Here is a 20,353-nt window from a genome sequence, read left to right on the forward strand (position 1 = left end):
ATTCTTTTACAAATCCAGCACTGGTTTGAAAGTGGGTTCTGGGCATTCAGTAGGTTTTACCACACACCTTCCTGTCTTCCAGCGTGCACCAGTTGCCACCCAGATCTGTGACTGGGGGTGAATGTTTTGCCAATGTGCAACATGCCGTCCATCATCTTGTGTGTTTTGCTGTTCGCCCTATGTGGGAAGGGTATGCCCAGACGTGGGTCCCGTGCTCACTACGCCACTGGAGTCAAGCTATCCTGGCTGAAGAGGGGTGAAACCCCGAAACCGGTCCTAGGATTCTTGATTCCGGTCCAGGGAAGACATGGCTTGGCAGTTCGGGCTGGACTGGTCCCATGAGGCACAGGGTCAAGACTGATTTGCATATGGCCATGTCAGAACTGGGGTGGCGTGGTGAGCAAAATAACGATGGATTAAACCCAGATCTGTGACTGGGGGTAAATGTTTTGCCAATGTGAAACATTCCGTCCATCATTTTGTGTGTTTTGCTTTTCGCCCTAAGTGGGAAGGGTATGACCAGACGTGGGTCCCGTGCTCACTACGCCACTGGAGTCAAGCTATCCTGGCTGAAGAGGGGTGAAACCCCGAAACCGGTCCTAGGATGCTTGATTCCGGTCCAGGGAAGATATGGCTTGGCAGTTCGGGCTGGACTGTTCCCATGAGGCACAGGGTCAAGACTGATTTGCATATGGCCATGTCAGAACTGGGGTGGCGTGGTGAGCAAAATAACGATGGATTAAACCCAGATCTGTGACTGGGGGTGAATGTTTTGCCAATGTGCAACATTCCGTCCATCATCTTGTGTGTTTTGCTGCACCAGTTGGCACGCCACAAATTGAATAGAACATACATTGAGCACAGCAAAAAACATGCATTCCCATTAAAAAATTGTTGTTATAATATTGATAAGTTTTTGCTTTAAACAAAAGCAAGCACAGGTTTCTCATACCATACTCTATAATCAATCAGTCCACTTTGCCTCTATGAATACATTCTGGATGGAATAAAAGCCAAATTCTAGAGGCATGTGAAAGATTAGTGTCAGCTATGTTCCCCTCATCGCTCGGTGCAGAATTGTATGTGGGCCACGGAGTGTCACAATTAAACTAGCCTTGGTAAAGCCAATAGATTTTGGCTGTGAACCGTATTAGCTTTGCATCTATAAAATCCACCTTAACAGCATTTTGTAAAATATTACAAATGGATGAAAAGATGACTCCTGCAGACGAGCATACATGCATTTTGTTTAATTTAAAAAAAATTCTAATCGAGGATATGTTGTGGCTGTACGTACATCCATGGCAGCCATCTTTCTATGAGAATTGTCAAAATAAAACATAACCCATTTGGGAGGAGGGGAAGCAGGAAAAGAGAGTGGGAGAAAATATCCACTCCCATGCACTCCGAGGCAATGTCTGAAATCTGCAATGCAAGGTTACATCATCCATTCCCAACTCTGGTAGACCAAGAGTACTGAGAAAAGCCAGTAAATCAGGAGCGGGGAAGTGAGACAGACAACAAAGCCGCCCAATCATGTTCAAGGAAGTAATCAAAAACCTACCTTGAGTATATGTAATGTATTTAAAACAATAAGTCTTGCCAACAGACTGTAGCCGACACCTAAAAAGGGCATTGGTTGCATCAGCACCTGGCTTTAAGCATGGTGTCTCAATTCCAAATGTTCAAGCAGTAGCCTCTCATCATGTCACCATGAGTTGAGGCCAAGAGAAGTGATACATCCCATGGGTAACTGGAAAGCGGATCACCGCGTAGTGGGTGGTCTTTAAATTAGACAGAACAAAGGACGGTAGTGGTGGATACAGGGATCGCATATCAATGAGATAGCAAATATAAATGGGCTGCCAAATACAGATTACAATTGGATAGTTAGAAAAACTTCAGAGTGGTGCCATTCAGGGTAGAAAACTCCCCACTACCTTGGGTGCAGAAGACACGGGTAACCAAAAGTGACCTGTGAAACTAAGTTACAAACACGGGGTATACCCCGGCACTCATAATGTTTAGGACTAATATGTATAACACTATTTTGTCAAGACTGATGAGGCTAAGGTTGCCTTTAACACACGAAACACAGGAGATTTTATTTATCAAAAAATATTCACTATTTTTATTTCATATGTATAAAAAAATAACTAGAAAAGTTTTTATACAATTTATAGGGACTGAAACACTTGACACTCCAAGATATAGTTAAACAATAAAGTCTCAATAATCGTGAGATAGTGGTCCAGTCCTGATTACAGAACACGAAAACAGCCAACACGTCTTTAAATTAGCATCAACCAGCTCATTCTTCAAGGGGGTGAGTGATACCCTCTGTCGTTCAAAGCTATCTTAAATATGTTCTATATTCCACGCCTGTCGCTGATGAAGTTTAATATTATTATCTCCCTTGTATCACCTGGATTCAAAATGATCTGTGAAAAAACTTTCTACTGTAGCTGAAATTTGTCTAGCATGAAAAAAGTAACCTTTATGTGGTGAACTCCCTTACTGTTCTTCAGCCTTTTGTACTTTTTAATGTGTCCTGTGAATGGCAGATAAGTTGTCCCAAGCCCAGCTGCACAGACAAGCTTGTTCTTTTTACATGTTATAGTAAGGACTAGATCTGCCAAGTTGCCTTGAGTAAATTTTGAAATCTGTGTCTGAAACAAATGTTTTATGTGAGCAAGATTTGGGGTTTGTGAGCGTAATCCCTGTAACACGCGTATAAATGAATTTAGTGAAGGATCTTAAGTGCATAACATAGCATACTTCTTGTGCGATATCGGATTAGTTGCTCGCTAGTATCTTGCATGGTTACAAATGTACCTAAATATAATAGGAATTAATATTGTGTTGATAAAAGTAGCGGCATCTATTCAATATAAACTGCTTTGCAGATGAGCTGAAGTACTGATTAAATGAAATCTTCTGTCTTTATCCAGATAATCTGATGTACATCGAGCACATTTTCGAGATCTCCAGGCGCCCAGATCTGCTCACCATGGTCATCGATTACCGGACAAAAGTGCTGAAGATTTCAGAGGAGGATGAAGTAGACACCAAACTCACCCGCATCCCCAGTGCCAAAAAGTACAAAGGTAGGTTGATAGGAGCTCTACCGCTGGGTCCTTGTAGAGGGATCGACCTGTACTCTCTGTACCTTTGTGGAATTATTTGTGCTTCTTTAAGGGGCATTAGGGGGTATCAAAAGGTGAGTGCGGCAAGATAAACCAGAAGGCTGAGAGAGCAGAATTATCATGTAAGTAAAACGGGGAGAGTAGTTGGCCTAACGGCTAGGGCGGTTGACCTCGAATCTTTGGAACCGGGTTCGAGTCTCGGCAATGACGCTGAACATCCTGTGATTCTGGGCAAATCACTTAATCTCCCCCTTGCCTAACAAAAATGAATGTGTCCACATGTAACGCAACCAGTGCTCGTGTAAAGCGCTCTGATACCCGATACCATTGGGTCAAGTTTGCGCTATATAAAACTCCGTTAAAAAATCTTTTGGTGGAAAAGAAAGTGTATTGCGACTTTTCCTTTGCAACTGGGATGAAGTAATCAACTTTGTGTACACCTCTGATGTCAGTTCCATTTTAAGGGCTGAAGACTGTTCATAACAATAAGCCTAAAACTAAAAAAAACTAAAAACTTATAAAAATATAAAAGCATGCTGTTTTAAAGAACTGTTGGCTGCAAAATCCAGCAGCAGGAACAAAAAAATTTATTTTAAAAAAGTGTGTCCCTTTAAAAATTATATCTTTTAGCAGTAGAATGGCAAATGACAGTTGAAGTCTTAGCAATAGTTTTGGGGGGACATTTTACACAGGTCTTGTATTGTGTTATTATCACAGTATTTACATCGCTCTCTTAGGACCTTATTCACAAAGGTAATTTACACTTTTGAGTAATTTGCACTCTTGAGTAAGTTTACAACCTTTTAGCTATTCGCAAAATCTGACTGTTAATTTACTCCAAAAGAGTAACATACATGGCTCCACCAAATTGAAGGCCTGGGGCTGTACGCCTTTGAGTAATTTACACTTTTGAGTAAGTTTACTAATTTTAGTCAGTTTACAAAATCTGAGTGTATGTGACGCTTTAGGCATACATTTCTGGATTATAAACTAGCAGCTCAATCCCTTGTAATTCTGATGACGGACAATGGCAGATCTCTACCCATGTGGATACCCAAGCTGCACATTTCTCTTCTTAAAACATCCCTGCGTGCAGATCCAGTTTGGCAATGGGCTCAAAAAGGTTTAGACTACATTTACCAGTTCTGGTCTCACTTAAATGGCCTCACAGAGTATCTGGAGTTAGACTGAATCATGGATGCAGAGCTCCACTCTGGTACTCCAGAGTATCTTTTTCAGAACCTGATAACCTCAGAAAACTAAAATCACATTTGGTGCTTTCATCAGTGGTGGCTCCTCCGCTGAGGAGGAGGAGCGGCGTCCCACTGCTCTTAGAGCAGTGAAAAAAGGAAAAATAAAATGATAACATTATTATCATGTTCTTTTTTGTTACTGTGGGGCTGGGTTTGAGCGGGCAGGGATGGTGGCTCAGGAAGGAGTGGTTGGTGCACACTGAAGTACGCATGACTGCTGGGCCGGCTTTCTCGGCCCGGCTGTAGGAAGGTAGGATCCGACTGCATGTGTACCCCCACTTTTTTCCCAGTGTTTTGCTGGTTTTTGACTAGTCTGACTGGGATGTATGTACTTTAGGTACACTCCAGATTGGATACTGGGGTACCCTTATCAGTCCCTAGTATATGGCACACCATGTACCCAGGACATAGGTACGCCATAGGCCTCCCATGGGCTGAAGCATGTATTATGCCACGCATAAGAGGCCATTCAATATTACACAACAGGCCTGCTACAGCAGACTGTGTAAGATGGTGCTTGCACCACTTACTAAGATATAGGTTCACTATATCTATCTAAATCACTACACTTAAAAACCTATCAGTCAACCCATGGCAGGCCTTATCAATCCTGAAGGCAGGGTGATGGGTTTTATGTGAGAGGGTGCCCCTGCATGAGCAGAGCCCCTCTGCAGCCTTGGGAGACCATTCTCTGGGGTTGTCTGTCATGCATCCAGACATATATGTTTAAGTGCATTATAACCTTGCGGTAAATGTTAACTTTAAAAAGGCTGCTTAGAAACATGTTGTGTTTGGTGTCAAATAACTTGAAATCATACCTCCACACCAGAAACTGGTGTGGGAGGTATGATTCCACCCTTCCAAAGGGACATGTGTGGGTCACCGGTATACCCGGTACCAGCTTTCTCGACCCGGGCAGCACAAAATGTATGCTGCCAGCCACAGACACGATTCTGCTCTCCTGCTGCTGAGCCAAGCTGGAGCAGAGGAAGGCATGACAATAGGCATCCTGTCACAGGGAGGTGTGACCACCTCCCAGACAGGGTTTAGTGTATTGGGGCTGGGTGGATGCACTCTAAGAGTGCCAGAAAGTCTGCACTTGGGGCACATTTGGTGACCCTGTGCATAGCCCGGCTCAAACCAGTTCAGGGAGCCATTGGCTCCTGCTCTAGCGCGAAACTGGACAAAGGACATGGGTGTAGCCACCCCTCTGTCCTCCCCCTCCCATAGGAGGGTCCCTAGAATCTTTCCAATGCCTTCCCATGGGTATAAAGTGGGTTACCTGGCTACAGGACTTCCTTATTTTACCTGGACAAGATTCTGCTAAGAAGAAACCAAGTACTTCAACTGTCTGTATGATGCTGGACGACTGAAGACTCTCCCTTGGAGTAAAGGAGTTACTCCGCTGCAGAAGCTGGCACCTAAATGAATCTGACTGGTTTGCTTCTCCCGAGCTCCTGAGGACTCTGATGATTTCAGCAACACAGGAGGGGAGTTCCCGAAGGTCCCTGAGGTAGATCTGACCTCTCAGCGATTCTGAGACCAGTATCACTGGTGGGGGTCTTGCAACCCGAAACCCTGTGCACCGCATACATTTGCAAGTGCATATGCTTGTTGACAATTCCCGAGCTTGTGCATTGGACTCCGTGTAGTCCTGTCCACGAGCAGTAATTGCACTGAAGATATCTGGCCTCCACTCACCAAGTGTCCTGTGGGCTGGTACTTTGCAAACTAGCTTGAGGTCTCCTTGCGATCCCTGGTCTCTTGGCCTGTGGGTCCTGGTGAGGGTCACCTTGTTTGTTCTTGGGCTTACCTGGTTGCTCGAGATGTTCCCCGGACTCCATTGATTGGGGTGTCACCTGGACCTTGCTGGTCCACACCGTAACCTGTTTACTCTGACTGCGTGGGTTGCATTTGCCAAGGCTTGTTGGTGCTCCAGCCGAACATCGACCCCTCAGGTCTCAACATCCTTTGTGGGACAGCTCACCTCTGAATCCTGGTCATCCTCAGCATCTCCTGGTCCCCGTGGCTGCAGAGTCAAGCAACCCTTCTTCGCACCTGAAGCACCCGACATCGGTGGGCATTCGACTGCCGAGCCCCTGGTCACCTGAAGTGACCCAGACACTGTGCCCTCTGCTTTCAGGTTCTTCTCATCTCGAATCCAGGCTTGGATTCCACCGGACACTCTTCACCTTCATGGCAGCAGTACTTCTTTGCAACTCGACGAAGGTTTCCGACACCACTTGACCCCTATGCACTCGGCTCCTCTGGGATAGGTAACACGGGTACCTCGGTACTCACTAGTGGGTTGGCCTTAGAACCTCCTATGTTCCAAAGGGTTTGCTCGAAGTCATCGTAGAAGTGTTCTTAAACTGTATCTTTGCCGCCGCGACTTTCCCATAGAGTAGTACGGAGCGTGCGGCTGTGTTTCCTCACTGCACCCGTCCTCCGTGGGCTCCCTGTGTCACTCCTCTGGGTGGTTCCTTGGGGTCCCAGCGATTCTACGTGCTCTAGGCACTGTGTCTAGTCAAGTCGTGATTGTTATACCATTTTTTTAGTATATGGCTCGGTCTCCCCCTGGAGCCCGCTGTGTAATTTGCTACTTACGAATGTTCGATTGAGTCAGTATTGTGTGCTTTGTGCCCTAATCTCGTGTAGAGACTAGAAGAGAGTGTTATATTAATAAATACATATTTTTATACAACTACTGTTTGGTTCTTCTTTCATTTAGTAATTTAGGAGGTGATATTCTGGTAAAACAAGCTGCTTTACATTCCTTCAAGATTAAGCCTGAAGGCTGCTCTCCACAGCTACCTCTAAAGGTTATCTTTGACCTCATACATCATAAGGGTCGTGTGGACTGGTGCAAGGTGCCCACTTTAATTAGTGGACCGTATACACCAGGCCACCTTCTCACACCGGCCAAACAGTCATGCGCCCTTTGAATATTCCCCACCAGCACAGCCTGGTGGGGAATATGCACAGGCTCACTGTCTCCATCTGAGCTCCGATCACGGTGCACAGACCGAACACAACGCTGCATTGCAGCATTGTGATTGGCTCAGGGGAGCCTGTGTGCCCGCGTGCTTCCTGCAGCTTTTCCAGACTGGAGGCAGGAAGAGAAGAGAAGCGGAGCCAAAGGAGAGGCGGTAAAAAAGGTAAGTGGGTGTTTAAAAGATATTTTTCAACCCCCACTTCACCACCCCCGTTCCCTATCAGCCGCCACTGCTGCCTTTTTTTTTTTAAATGTCAGCTATTAAGAAGATGAAAACCTTCAGGCATTCCTTCTCGGGAAGTTCTTCAAAGGCATGGCACGCCTTTGCTCTGGCCACTAGGACAACCCTTCCAATGCAATGGTTAAACGAGTATTGAACAGCCAGCAATTCCAGCATCACATCGATAAAGAAATGTCACTCTAAGGAGTCCAGCATGCCCTTTTACCCATTTATTCGCATCTTCGTCTCTGCTAGGATTTCTGTAAATATTTGATATGCTCGATGATGTGGTTATTTGTTTTAATCCTGTTTTGTACATTATATTATGATATTTTTTTTTCTTTTCCTAATCAACCTATACAACTGCCACAGAAGCAGTCAACAGTGGTGTGTATCGTATACATTTGCACCCATTTTACTCTTTGAAAACTGGGTGGATTACCTAAAAGATATTTCTCATCTGGGCTATAAAGCTCTTTGAATAAGTCTGTGGCAGCTGTTAAATGAATTTCACAATTTTCAATTTGATCTGTCCAGTTCTACATTTATAATACTCCAATTAAATGCACTTACTTTGCAAAAAAGAACATGTCTAAGCAGATATTGCTAAATCGTAGACGCTCCTCTTCATATCGTTTGTTGCCTTGAAGTCTGTGCTCCAGAAAGAGTTTGCGATTGTCAAAGTTTTTATTTCATTTTCAAAATCTAAGTAATCCATTAATAACAATGCAGTACTTATCCCATAAGAGCATAGCTTTACTGTTGATTGATGTGCAGATCTGGTTTCCGTCAAAACGTAGACTAGAGTCATCTACTCAATCTACCTATTTTTGAAGTTGATACCAGATGAATAAGGGACAATCTCTTTGGAGTTGGCCTAACGGCTTGGGCGGTCAACCTCGTATCTGAGGAACCAGGTTCGAGTCTCGGCAATGACGCTGAACATCCTGTGATTCTTGGCAAATCACTTAATCTCCCCGTGAATGTGTCCTCATATAACGCAACTGGTGCTATGTAAAGCGCTCTGATACCCGATACCTTCGGGTCAAGTTTGCTCTATATAAAACTCCGTAAAATAAAAGATAAAAAAAATCTCTTATTTCTTCATCTGTAAACCACCATAGAATAAAGCCATTACTAACATTCGCCTCATAGATTTGAAGTTTGTTTTTGAGGGCTATATATCAATTGAGACTATGCGCACTGCTATATCATAGTTTCACCACTTATGGTCCAGATCACCTCCTCATGGGCACTTTCCTTGTTATACATCAATATAATGATTAGAGAAACTATTTGAGACCTATGGGGCGTTTGAGTTTTGAAGCTATACATCAAGCAAGTTCCTTGTATGTTTTCCATAAATTCCTTTATTATTAAAACCATGTAGCATTATACTGTCACATCTCCCAACATAACCTTTCAAAATGAATCCTGGATTTGTCAATCATTTTGGTCCCATCATATTACATTCACCCTGCATATTCTATTCATCCTTCATAACTGTGTTATATATTTATATATAAATATTTAGTTATTGTATTATAAATTTCTACTAGCAGTAGGAAACCAGATTAGGGTGAAGTGCTCTGCCACAAAATGGGTCTTGATCTTAATAAATTATGATGAGTAATAATAATAATGAAAAAAATAAACTCATAGCCACCATGGATGCATTGAGTGCTTGTCAGAATGTCCCCAGTTATGCAGAATAGTTTTAGAAGCCAAGGCCTAGTGAAAGTCCAATAACAGTAAATCCTATTTGTTTACGGAGGAACGGACCTATATACAACAAACACCTACACAAGACCAAGAGGGCTTAATATCCAAAATATTTCCAAACATCCCCTTCAGTTCTAAGTCAAGGTATGCTCATAACAGTCAAATCTTCACTCAGTCAAATGTATGGCACAATGTCTCCCCTGTTTCTCCCCAGTGCAGAACCCAGCAATCCAAGTCACCATACTGTATGGGACGTTCATGGGACTCAAGGAGAAACTGAAACACCTTTTTACTACATTAAGCAATAAAACATGTTAAAATTTAGGAAGCAAGTTGTAACTGTTAGGCGTTTTATATATTTTGTTCTAGGTTTGAATATTTTAAGCATTTCCCTCTTAAACAAATAATTCTAGGTTTTACAATACTTTATTCTACAGATATGTACCTTCACGATATACAGATATTCATGGTATACAGATGTGGAGTTAAGAATGGTATATTCAGACTTACCTGAATCTACTTGACTTGACCATATTTTGCCTACAATATTTTTCTCTCAGTTGAAGGCGATGTGGTAACCCCATGTTCCTCAGAATTTGGGAATATCAAACAGTTTGGGAAATAATGGGGCATATTTACATGTGGATTGCACCACAGGAACGTCACTTTTACTGATGTTCCTGTGGCGCAATGCCCTGTTCCATATTTGAAAGGTGTCGTTAAGCCACTTTTTGTGGCTTAACGCAGCCAGACTCGTCCTCGGGACTACGCGCCATGAGTACTTGACCCAACACCTATGAGTCCTCCACTGGCTCCCCATTGAGAAGAGGGTCACCTTCAAACTCCTCACCCACGCCTACAAATCTCTCCACAACATCGGACCCAAATACCTCAACGAGAGAGTATCCTTCCACGTACCCAAGAGGAACCTCCGCTCCGCCGACCTCGGCCTGGCGGAGGTCCCCTGCATCCGCAGACACAGAACCGGCGGGAGAGCCTTCTCCTACATCGCAGCCAAAACCTGGAACGAGCTCCCAGTGAACATCAGACACTCCCCGACCCTGCACACGTTCTGGAAGGACCTCAAGACCTGGCTCTTCGACTGATCCGGAGCCGCAGCCCCTCCCCCCAGCGCCTTGAGACCCTCACGGGTGAGTAGCACGCTATATAAACACCTTGATTGATTGATTGATTTTTAAGTATGCTACCCTTTCATGCAGCTTTTTGCGCTCAACCGCAACACCCATTGCTTTTTGATGCTGCCCCAGATTTACAAGGATGTGTACATCTGAGGCAGCGCCAAAAACTAACGCCATGCAAAAGCAGGTGTTAGAATGGCGCAACGGTGAGAAATACGTTTATTTCCCTCGTTTTTGCTTTTTCTATGTGTGCTACACACTGCAGCACACAATAAAAGAGCAAAACGCCATTAATGATTGTTTAGGTACAGAAAGGGACACATTTCTGCACATAAACAATCATTCCGTGAAACGCAGGCACCCTTGCGCTATGGCACAAGGGTGTCTGTGTTGGTGCTAGGCAGCTATTTATAATGCAGTGCTAGGGAAAACACAGGGGTCCACTGTATTGTTGTAAATACTGCACAACTCTCCATTTTGGAAATGGTGGAGCGTGGCTCTGCACATTTTGCGGCAGCTCTGCCATTTCCTTGTAAATATGCCCAAATGTGTTTTTTACAGACAAACTGAAATAACACATATGCAAACAAGGAATCGGAGTACATCCTCTTCCAATGTGGGTTCTTTTTAGAAATATGAAACATAAGCAATACTTCATTTTATCACATATTCCTAAAATGTAATTGGTTCACAAAACAATCTAGCATTTAGGCTAATTGCTCCAAGTTGTGAACATAAAGTTTGATGGCGTGGTACACATGAGCTATGAATAAACTGACAAAAGTGAACCATCTCAAATAAGGATACCTAACAAATGGCTGCCAAGTAAGTGGTACATAAAGGATGATTGTGTAGTTCATTATTCATCTATTAGGATGCTGAATCCTTATGGAAGCAGTACAACTTATTCAGCATTAAGGGCCTTATTAGGGTATGATGGAGTGGGAGGGGCCCTATAAACTGACAGTTTTCCCACCGGGTGAAACCCACGATTCCCCAACTCTATTTAAAGTCCGGGAAACTGCTGGGAAATACATCGGCGGAGCACTAACCCAGTGGTAGGGGCAGCTCCTCCGTTGAGGGGGAGGAGCGTCGCCCCACTAAAAAATTGACCACAGAGATAGAAAAATAAAATGGTAATAAAGTTAATTCAATGCATTTTTATTTTTCAAAACTCTATATCCCGAGCTGAGCGTCGGGGGGGGGGGGGGGGGGGGTCTTTCTGATTCCAGCAGCAGAAAGCAGTGATGGACAGGGCATTTTAAGTTTAAAGTGCGCATGTCTTTTTGGCCGGCCATGCACATTTTAAACCTCTCTAAGCCAGCTGTTGTAGACAGGATAGGGCTCCAGTGTCCTTTGGAGGGCCGAAGGAGTCTGCTTCCTCCAATCCTGGTGCGTCATGCTGCATGAGAGCAGCGCCAGGATTAGTTACTGCAGTTTCCTGGGTCCCGGAGCCTGCGTACCAAGACCCGAGCGAGGAGGAGGAGGTTGTGCCAGAAAGGAAAGTGGAATTATTTTTGTTTGCTTATGTTTTTTATCTTTTATTTTTGTCGTCCCCCCCGCCCATCACCCTCTTTACATGCCAGCCTCTACTGCCCGGTGGGTCATCCACCACAGCACCGATGGGTCACAGTGATGTTTGTTTCGTGGGGCATTGCAGACACCGGCAGAGAAAATGTTAAATGACAGCTCAAGTTTCCTGCGATCCAGGCCACTTACATTTTGCTCTGGGAAAACAAACTCCAGCTTTAGAAACCTATTTTAAATTAACAAACTGTCAATTTAAAACTTACTCTGCTTCTCAATGAAAGAAGAAACTTGCCACCTCTCCTTCTGTTGCACAGTGGCCACCTTATGGCCATAAGAAGAGCAGGGCCTGAAGCTCTTGCAGCCAGCTTCTGCAGGCATCAGGTGGTAAGCAAATGCAGCCAGTTGGGCACAGGCCTACTCCGGCCGTGTGCAATAGAGGTTGGCCACCCGACGGTGGCTGGGCACACGACCTACGGCGGTTGGAATTTAAGTGCATCATAAAAAACACATTGTACTGAAAACACACAGGTAAAGCAAAGCAAAGTGAAGCAAACAAAATGACTGGAATTTGCCAGTTATTGCATGCAATGCACACCATAACTCATGTCATGTTGACTGTTTTTCCAGTGGATGTATAAATATATAATTCATGCTATTACTACAGTACAAACTCGAGTTCATTTCCCAGTGCAGCAAAATGGGCACCATACAAACACTTTCTACTGCCCCCTACATTTCATATAACAATTACTTTACACTGAATCCAACTCTCCAAATAGTTACAGTATTTCTTCAGTGTGATTTTACCTTTCAGCACAAATGTTACCTCTTGCATTCTAGTTTTGTTTAAATTCCTTTTGTTAAAACAAATACAGATGGAAAACTGCGTTGGCAGTGCCAAGTATGCAGTTTAGCTGACATAAAATGCAATATATTACCATTTGTGTGGGAGGGAGAGACTATCAGAGCTCACGGGAGGTTTTACCTCTCCTGAGTCATGGCCACTCCCTACATGCAATTGTGGCAATAAATAGCATATTACACATGGCACATCGGCATATACACCAGAGATATATCTCCTCACACTCAGGAATGATAATAAATAGCAAAGAGCATCTAGCATCTTTATATATATATTACCTACGGGCGTTAGCCAGGTGGTAGTTGTAGTTAGAACCTTGTTTCCATAGGAAAAGCGCTTTTGTTTATTTGCCAATGACTTTGGCGCCGTTTGACGAATCTTCACGAAATTTTCAAAACTAATTGTTCACTCAGGTCAGCTCCTGTCTTTAAGGTTTCAGGGTGATTCGTCAAGCGGGGGCCGAGAAAAAAGGGGGGTCCCAAAACATGTTTTCTCCATGTTAATTTCCATAGGAAACTTTAGACACGGCAACAGCCTGAACTCCTGAATGGAGTTACACCAAATTTGGCAGAGAGATAGCTCTGGGCCGAGAAAGCACGCTTTCTTTTAAATTGTGTAAATCAATTCAGTAGTTTTTGAGATATTTAAATATTTACAGATATCGATATTTGTGAATTGTTAGATCTGATTGGCTGAGCCCTCCCGAGCACGAGCTTGCCTCTGATTGGCTGCCAACACTTCAAACCTGGAAGTGTTGGCAGCAATCTTGTGACTCGGTACCGAGAGAGAAGGAAAAAGGTCAGAGGATCATTAAAAAAGAAGAAAAGGGGGCAGGGTAAAAACACCCTGACCCCCTACACCTGGTCAGGGGGTCCGACAGAGAACCCCAAGGCCCAAAAAAGCATTTTTAAAAATTTTCAGCCCGATTTGCACACCTGGCACGGCTCCGGCCGATTTCTTTTTTTTAAAACAAAGCGCGGACTACCGCGCCTCGTTTGTTAAAGCCCCCGGGTGGGCCAGGACCCGAGGGCAATCCCAATTTATGGATCAGGGGCCCATGGGGGCCCCCGCAGCCCTGGGGACCGCCACCTTCCTGGGGGTTTATTATTTATGTGCAGGGGCCACACAGCCCTCCCGCAGCCCCGGGAACCGCCACCTCCCCAGGCCATTGTTAATTATGTTCAGAGTTACCAAGTCCCCTGTACACCCACACTCGTCCTGCTAGGTCTCAGAGACCCATCCCTCAAACATAAAATGCACAGAGATCACTCTATCTTCTGGCTCTGTGTGGATGCAGCCAAGATTGCCCTGGCCTCTGAGTGGAAGAAACCAGAGGCTTCTCTCTTGTTTGACTCATGTATAGAACTATGGCCATGTCTTGCTTTTTCTTTTTCAAATTGAACTTTCTATTAGCCCCCAGACTTGATTGACGACCATATGTGATGATGACAAAATCATGCTTTATTCTGTGCTTTTTTTGTTTGTTTTATATAGCGCAAACTCGACCCAAAGGTTTTAGAGTGCTTTACATGAGCACCAGTTGCATTACAGACAGACACATTCATATTTGTTGGGCACAGGGAGATTAAGTGATTTGCCTAGAACCACAGGATGTTGAGCTTCCCTCCCAAGACTCGAACCTGGTTCACCAGCTTTGAGATTGACCCCTCTAGCTCTTAGGCCACATCCTCTCTCCTTTGAAAACTAATAAAGAAAGTCTGAGAAATAAATGCAAGAAAAATAACAATAAAATAATGAAGAGGCAAATTAAAACAGCGATGTATTTATATAAAGAACACAACGCAAGGATATATACACATGAACTTTTTCATCATGATTAAAATGTCAATTTACAACTCAAGTACTTCAAAGTTGGATAGATATTGACAGGATATGAAGCATGGTCATGTATAGTGCAGAATGATGTTGTAGGCTCAGAATTAGACCAGGTGGAAACTATGTTGAAACAATGTTGGAAAAGGATATATTTTAAGATAATTTTAATACAGAATATGAGGTATTAGTTTTGTTAGATGACAAATCTCAGGCCAGACGTCCATAGTGCTTCACTGAGAACAGATTTATATATAGTGTTTGTAGGAAAGTGCATATTTTGACATGGCTAGCCCCCAGGTTTTGCCTCGTGTCTGATATGATTTCGAATTGAAAGTGCACTGGGTCCCTGTCAACCACGTTCCCAGTGCCAGATCTCATTCCCAAAATTGTACCACGATTGGCACAACTTCAGTAACCCCTGTAAGTCCCTAGTGAATGGTACCCCTGGTACATAGGGCATTGGTACTGAAGAGGGTCCACTGGGGCAGCAGCACCAATTGTGCCACCCCAGAGACCTCCTCACCAAGACCATGCAAACTGCCATTACAGGCTGCTTCTCTTAATGCAGAGAAAACCGAAGAGTCAACATGGCAGACAGCCCTGTGTGCCATGCCTACATACACTGCATGAGGCATAGGTAAGTCATCCCTACTTCAGGTCTTATAGCCTTAAGGCAGGGTGCACTATATCACATGTGTGGACGTATCTGCACGAGCAGATATGACTCTCCAATATCAAGTCTATTCTTAGATATTGTAAGTGCACAGGGAAGCCATGGGGAGTTCATGGGCTGGATACGTGTCATTATGAGTTTCCTAGCTCCATCATGGCATTACTGTACTCTAAGATGTATGGTACCATACATCTCATCTTAATAAATCCTCACTGATGGCAGTGTTGGTTTTAATAAGAAAGGCACACAGGAGCCCCATTTAGGGGGTCCCCTGAAAACCTACCAAGCACTTTTGTGGTCTCATACTAGTCTTAACCAGCCTGCCACCACCAGACATGTTTCTGACCTCATGGGGTGAGGGCCTGCACTCTCAGAGGCCAGGAACAAAGCCTGCTCTGGGCGGGGGTGCTTCACACCTCTTCAGGCTAGGATGGCCTTCCAGGGCGGGAAGCTTCAAAGGCAATACCGCCTTTGAAATGCAACCCAGGCAGTACCAGATGGTGGAGGATGCCAATCCCCCTTTCCTGCTCCACATTTGGTGGGAGGACAGGCGGGAACATTTGTTAAATTGGGAGATGGGTCCCCACCCAGCCAGCACCACCCCTAAGGTGGGGCAGGTTATGTGGAGCCCACTTTTCATTTACCTCCATCATGGTTGGTGAGGGGATTCGCCAATTAGGGCCAGGATAGTGCCCCTTCTCACAGAAAATCATCACTTGGAGGGTGCAGGTACCCTAAAGGTAGGTAGCCCATTAGCTACTACCTGTCACTCCCTGTAACACCCATAAGTATTTAGTTGGCATCCCTGGACCCTGAACATAGATTCTATGGACACAGAGAAGAAAAGGACAAAGAAGAGCTGCTGACCTGAAAACTGAAGCCCTGTTGCAGAAAATTGGTGCCAAACCCTGCCTGAAGACTTAAGGCCTTGACAATCACTGTGTGCTGTCTCATTCTGCAACTGTGAGGCCTCCTAGGATCCCAGAGTTCCTCCAGCCTTCTACAAATCACCCAAGAACTAACTTGGAGTAGAGGTACTACTCCCTTGAAGTCTGCAGGCACCGAAACCGGGAAAGTCCGGTTTGTCAACGTGCTGCTCCCCGGCGACTCCAAAGCAGGAGATGAACTGAAAGTGGTACATCAGCTTCCAAGGATCAGATCTGTCTCCCCACCAAGTTTGGAAACACCAGACTCTATCGGAGCAGTGCTGCACTAATATCTGGGGTACCAGACCCCATACAGCATACAGCGAGATGAAGAGTCCACTCCGCACTCCAACTGCCCAGGAAGCAAGCACCCATCGAGGGACTTCTAGACCCCCTCAGACCCACTTTGTGAGTGGCCCAGATGTCCTGGAATTGTCTCTCCAGGCTGCCTGCTCCTGACCGCAAGGACATATTGATGCGCACCCCCCGGCTGAACTATCTGCTCTGCTCCCGGCCCAACTGGCCTTGGTAACGACAATCCAGCTGTGCTCCCATGATCCTGAGGCCCTTGCAAACTGCTCCCTTGAGTGGGACTCCTCGTACTTACCTTTAAGTCGCTTTGTGCAGTGTATTTTCAAGTGCCCCCCCATTCTTCATAGGGTAACATCTACGAATGACCCCAGGACCCTGCTCCCGGCTGAATCCGCCATGCTCCAGAGAAACTGCTGGTGGAACATTGGGCCTGGCCTTGCTACTTACCTTAGTCCCAAAGGTGATCCATAAACCCAACTGTGTGATTTTATATGCATTTTTCTCTTTTCTCCTATTGACTTCAGTAGTGAGTAATTGCGCAGAAGAGTAGTTAATTTTGCGAACTTTGCAAATTTCTATCTTAAAAAGTGCTTACTGTAGAATGAAGTTCTTGGTCTTAACAATTACATAAAAATCGGTGTTATTTTTATAAATTGGACGCAGATTTATTCTTGAGTGTGTGTCTCATTTATTGCCTCTGTGAGTACAACCAATGCTTAGCACTACCCTCTGATAAGCCTAACTGCTCGCATATCATAGCGCAGTTTCAAAAGGTCAAAAAAAAAGGGGGGAAAAAAGTTAGAAAATTTGCTACAATATGCTGCCGTGAGTAACCATTATCATTAGATCAGGAGGATTCTACCTGATGTGAGGTGAATTAACTGGACAGAAGACATAGTGTAGTTTGTGGAATTACTTGTAGGACCATTGGTTAATTACTGTCAAATTTCAAGACGTAGTGCGCCGAATACACATCTCTGTGTACAGGAACTCATTACCACCAGGGACATAAGGGAATATTGTCATAAGTTGTTGACACATTGGGTTGGCTAGTGATAGGAGTTGATGCCATAACACCTTTGGCTACATATCTTTTCAACAAAACCTACATCATGTCTTTTTTTGTGCCGAGAAGTGTGAATATGATTGAAAGCCCTGAAGAAGTACTTTTGAACGAAACGCGTTACCTACGACCAGATGTAAGAAGATGATATTATGAGATTATCAATAAAGAAAGCGATTTTCAGTAAAGAAGATAATGGAGTCTGTGCATTAAGTGACACGATTATATTGACACTTCTGAATTGATGTATACCTTGATTTAAGTGGTATAAGTAGTAGTGCTAAGTCAACTGTTTGGTTAACTGTGTAAAGAGAACAGAAAATGTTTACATTAAGCCCCTTATTATGAGTGGCCTGCTAATTAGTGTGATATTTATCGCATTTGATGAAATTCGACTCTGCCAAGTCTGATTTTATCAGATGCAATAAAAGCCACCCAATTATGAGATTTTGGGTAATAACATGCAGAGTTCGATGCTTACTGCACCAAGATCCATCTGTTCCAGCAAATACCTGGCGTTTTCCCACAATAAGTATCCGGCAGTGTATATTTATCACGAAACTCATAATTGCAATAAATGCAGTGACAATTAACCACCCGCTCCTAATTAGGGCCTTGGTACAAAGAAGCACGGATACTTTCTGCTTATGTGAACAGGAAATTAATTGGCACTGCGAGGAGATTTAAATCCCTGGCTGGCACAGTCACAATGAACGGGAGAGTGTAGGATGACATGGTTGCATAAAAAAATCTAAAGAATTGGCCATATGTTGTCGTGATAAATAAATGTTAAATATGTTTTGATTGGAAAGAGAAAGAAAAACAGTAGAAAGGATTATATAAATATATAAAGGCCCCTATAGTTGAATGTGGTGCATAAATATGTCTAGCCTGTCACTCTGACTGCCTTGCGACCTACTCCTATGCCACACAGTGCTTAATTTGAGCCAGTGGTTTCCGGTGCTCCGCACTTGCACTCAGTTGTCAGCACCGGCACTTGTGACAGCCTGCCACACGTTGGCACTGTCTAGCTAATTTGGAGATGACCAGAACAACAGTTAATTATTAATGAGATATTCATTAAAAATGACTATTAACTGCCACCCAAGCTATTCTTGTAGCTCGGGGGGCCTGAAATAGTCCGAATTGTCACACGTGTAGGAGGAGTGAGAGGCTAGTAGTTGTATTGTTACTATCCTTGGCATTATTGCAGGGCAATGTGTGGTAAAGCTGCAGTGACCTCCTGACCAGAGCCCTGGCACTTATTTACTTATTTTTTACAAATTAAGCACTGATGCCACATGGACAAGCTTTTTGCCCTTGCAGGAAGCACAGAGACAAACAAGAAGCAGGCGGAAGTCTATTCTGTAGCGTGCAAACGTTGGACTGCGTGCCTCGCGCAGGGCTGACATTCCATCCGGCGGGCCGGGTGAAAGACCGGATGTTAAGTGGTTTGTCTGTCATCGGAAATGAAGCCTTTGGGTTGATAATTGAGTTGTAATCCTACACTGGGAAGGTTTGTTCACTGGGGAAGGTTGCCTGTTGGAAAGAAATGCTTGAGCTAATAAGGCACTGGGGACGGATTCGGAGAATAGCGTCTCCACCGTCACGCGACGGGAATTAATGAGAAACTGTTTACCAACTCTGGAGGACCTGGGTGCATCAAATCCAGCACTAAAGAAGCACCGAGAGTGTTGGTGTTTGTATGACTTGGTTACATCCGTTACAGCCATTTAAAAATCGATGACGATGTTGCATTAGTTCGTCGAAACCCCCCTGGCTTTATTTTTGTTCACTTGCTTTTATCTCTGTGCTGGAAAACAATTTCCCATACTGCAAAAACACAAAAAAGGTACTAAGTAGAAATCCATATGGACATGCTGCTTCTCTTAAAGGGCCAGTTCCCCTGAATTGGCGGGGCCTGGTGTTATGGTCTTGATAATGTAGGAGGAGGCTAATGAACACTGCATTGCAGCGTTGTGATTGGTCAGGGGAGCCTGGCTGTGCTTCCTGGAGTCCGAGATGGAGGAGAGCAGGAGCGGAGATGCGGGACCCATCGGCAAGTTAAGTGTTTTAAAAAAAAGTTTTACATTGTGCCACGCACCCCACTCCGCCCCCCCATGCCGTGCCGGCCGCCACTGATATCTATGGAGAGCACAAAACGTCTCCCCAGAACTCTATGAAAGATGCCTAAAAGCTATATTTCAGTCAGCGCCAACGTCATCCAAAAATACAGATTTCTTTCTGCAGCATATGGACTGTGAAGTTAGTCTTTAATGTTTTTCCATGGTTTCCCCTGTCCATGGTATTTGTCACTTTTTTTTGTATACTTCTGGATATTGTGGCACTTTCCATTACTCCTGTCCTGTAAATGTCTGTTCAGATCGGTGGCATAAACCCACCCAATGAGTTGTCAAACTAGAATATGTTTGTCTCAAGTCTGAAAATAGCATCTTTTGCTAATAGGTTTCAGGGTTGCCCATTTTCCTACTGCATGGTTACAATATATATTCCATTTGTCTCTCATGGTTTTAGTTGTATAAACGGACATAGTTAGAGTATTCCCAAACCCATCACATAATTATTTGTGTGGATTGTACAGTTTCCCACTGCCCCGTACTAGAGCTTTCTTTTGGATTTATTGCCTGCTTTGGTGTGTTTCTTTGGAAACTGCTG

At 44.2% G+C, this 20,353-nt stretch overlaps 1 protein-coding gene across 1 annotated transcript in view; it reads left to right on the forward strand.

Annotated features, from left to right (window-relative positions):
- Positions 1 to 20,353, forward strand: part of PEA15 (proliferation and apoptosis adaptor protein 15) — a 344,104-nt gene that overhangs the window by 317,837 nt on the left and 5,914 nt on the right. Inside the window, exon 4 of the mRNA XM_085638644.1 lies at positions 2,952 to 3,107. Coding sequence (XP_085494770.1) covers positions 2,952 to 3,107 — 156 coding nt within the window. The remainder of the gene's footprint in view (positions 1 to 2,951; positions 3,108 to 20,353) is intronic.

The sequence above is a fragment of the Triturus cristatus genome, chromosome 12 (assembly GCF_964204655.1).
Source record: "Triturus cristatus chromosome 12, aTriCri1.1, whole genome shotgun sequence".
Taxonomy (NCBI): domain Eukaryota; kingdom Metazoa; phylum Chordata; class Amphibia; order Caudata; family Salamandridae; genus Triturus; species Triturus cristatus.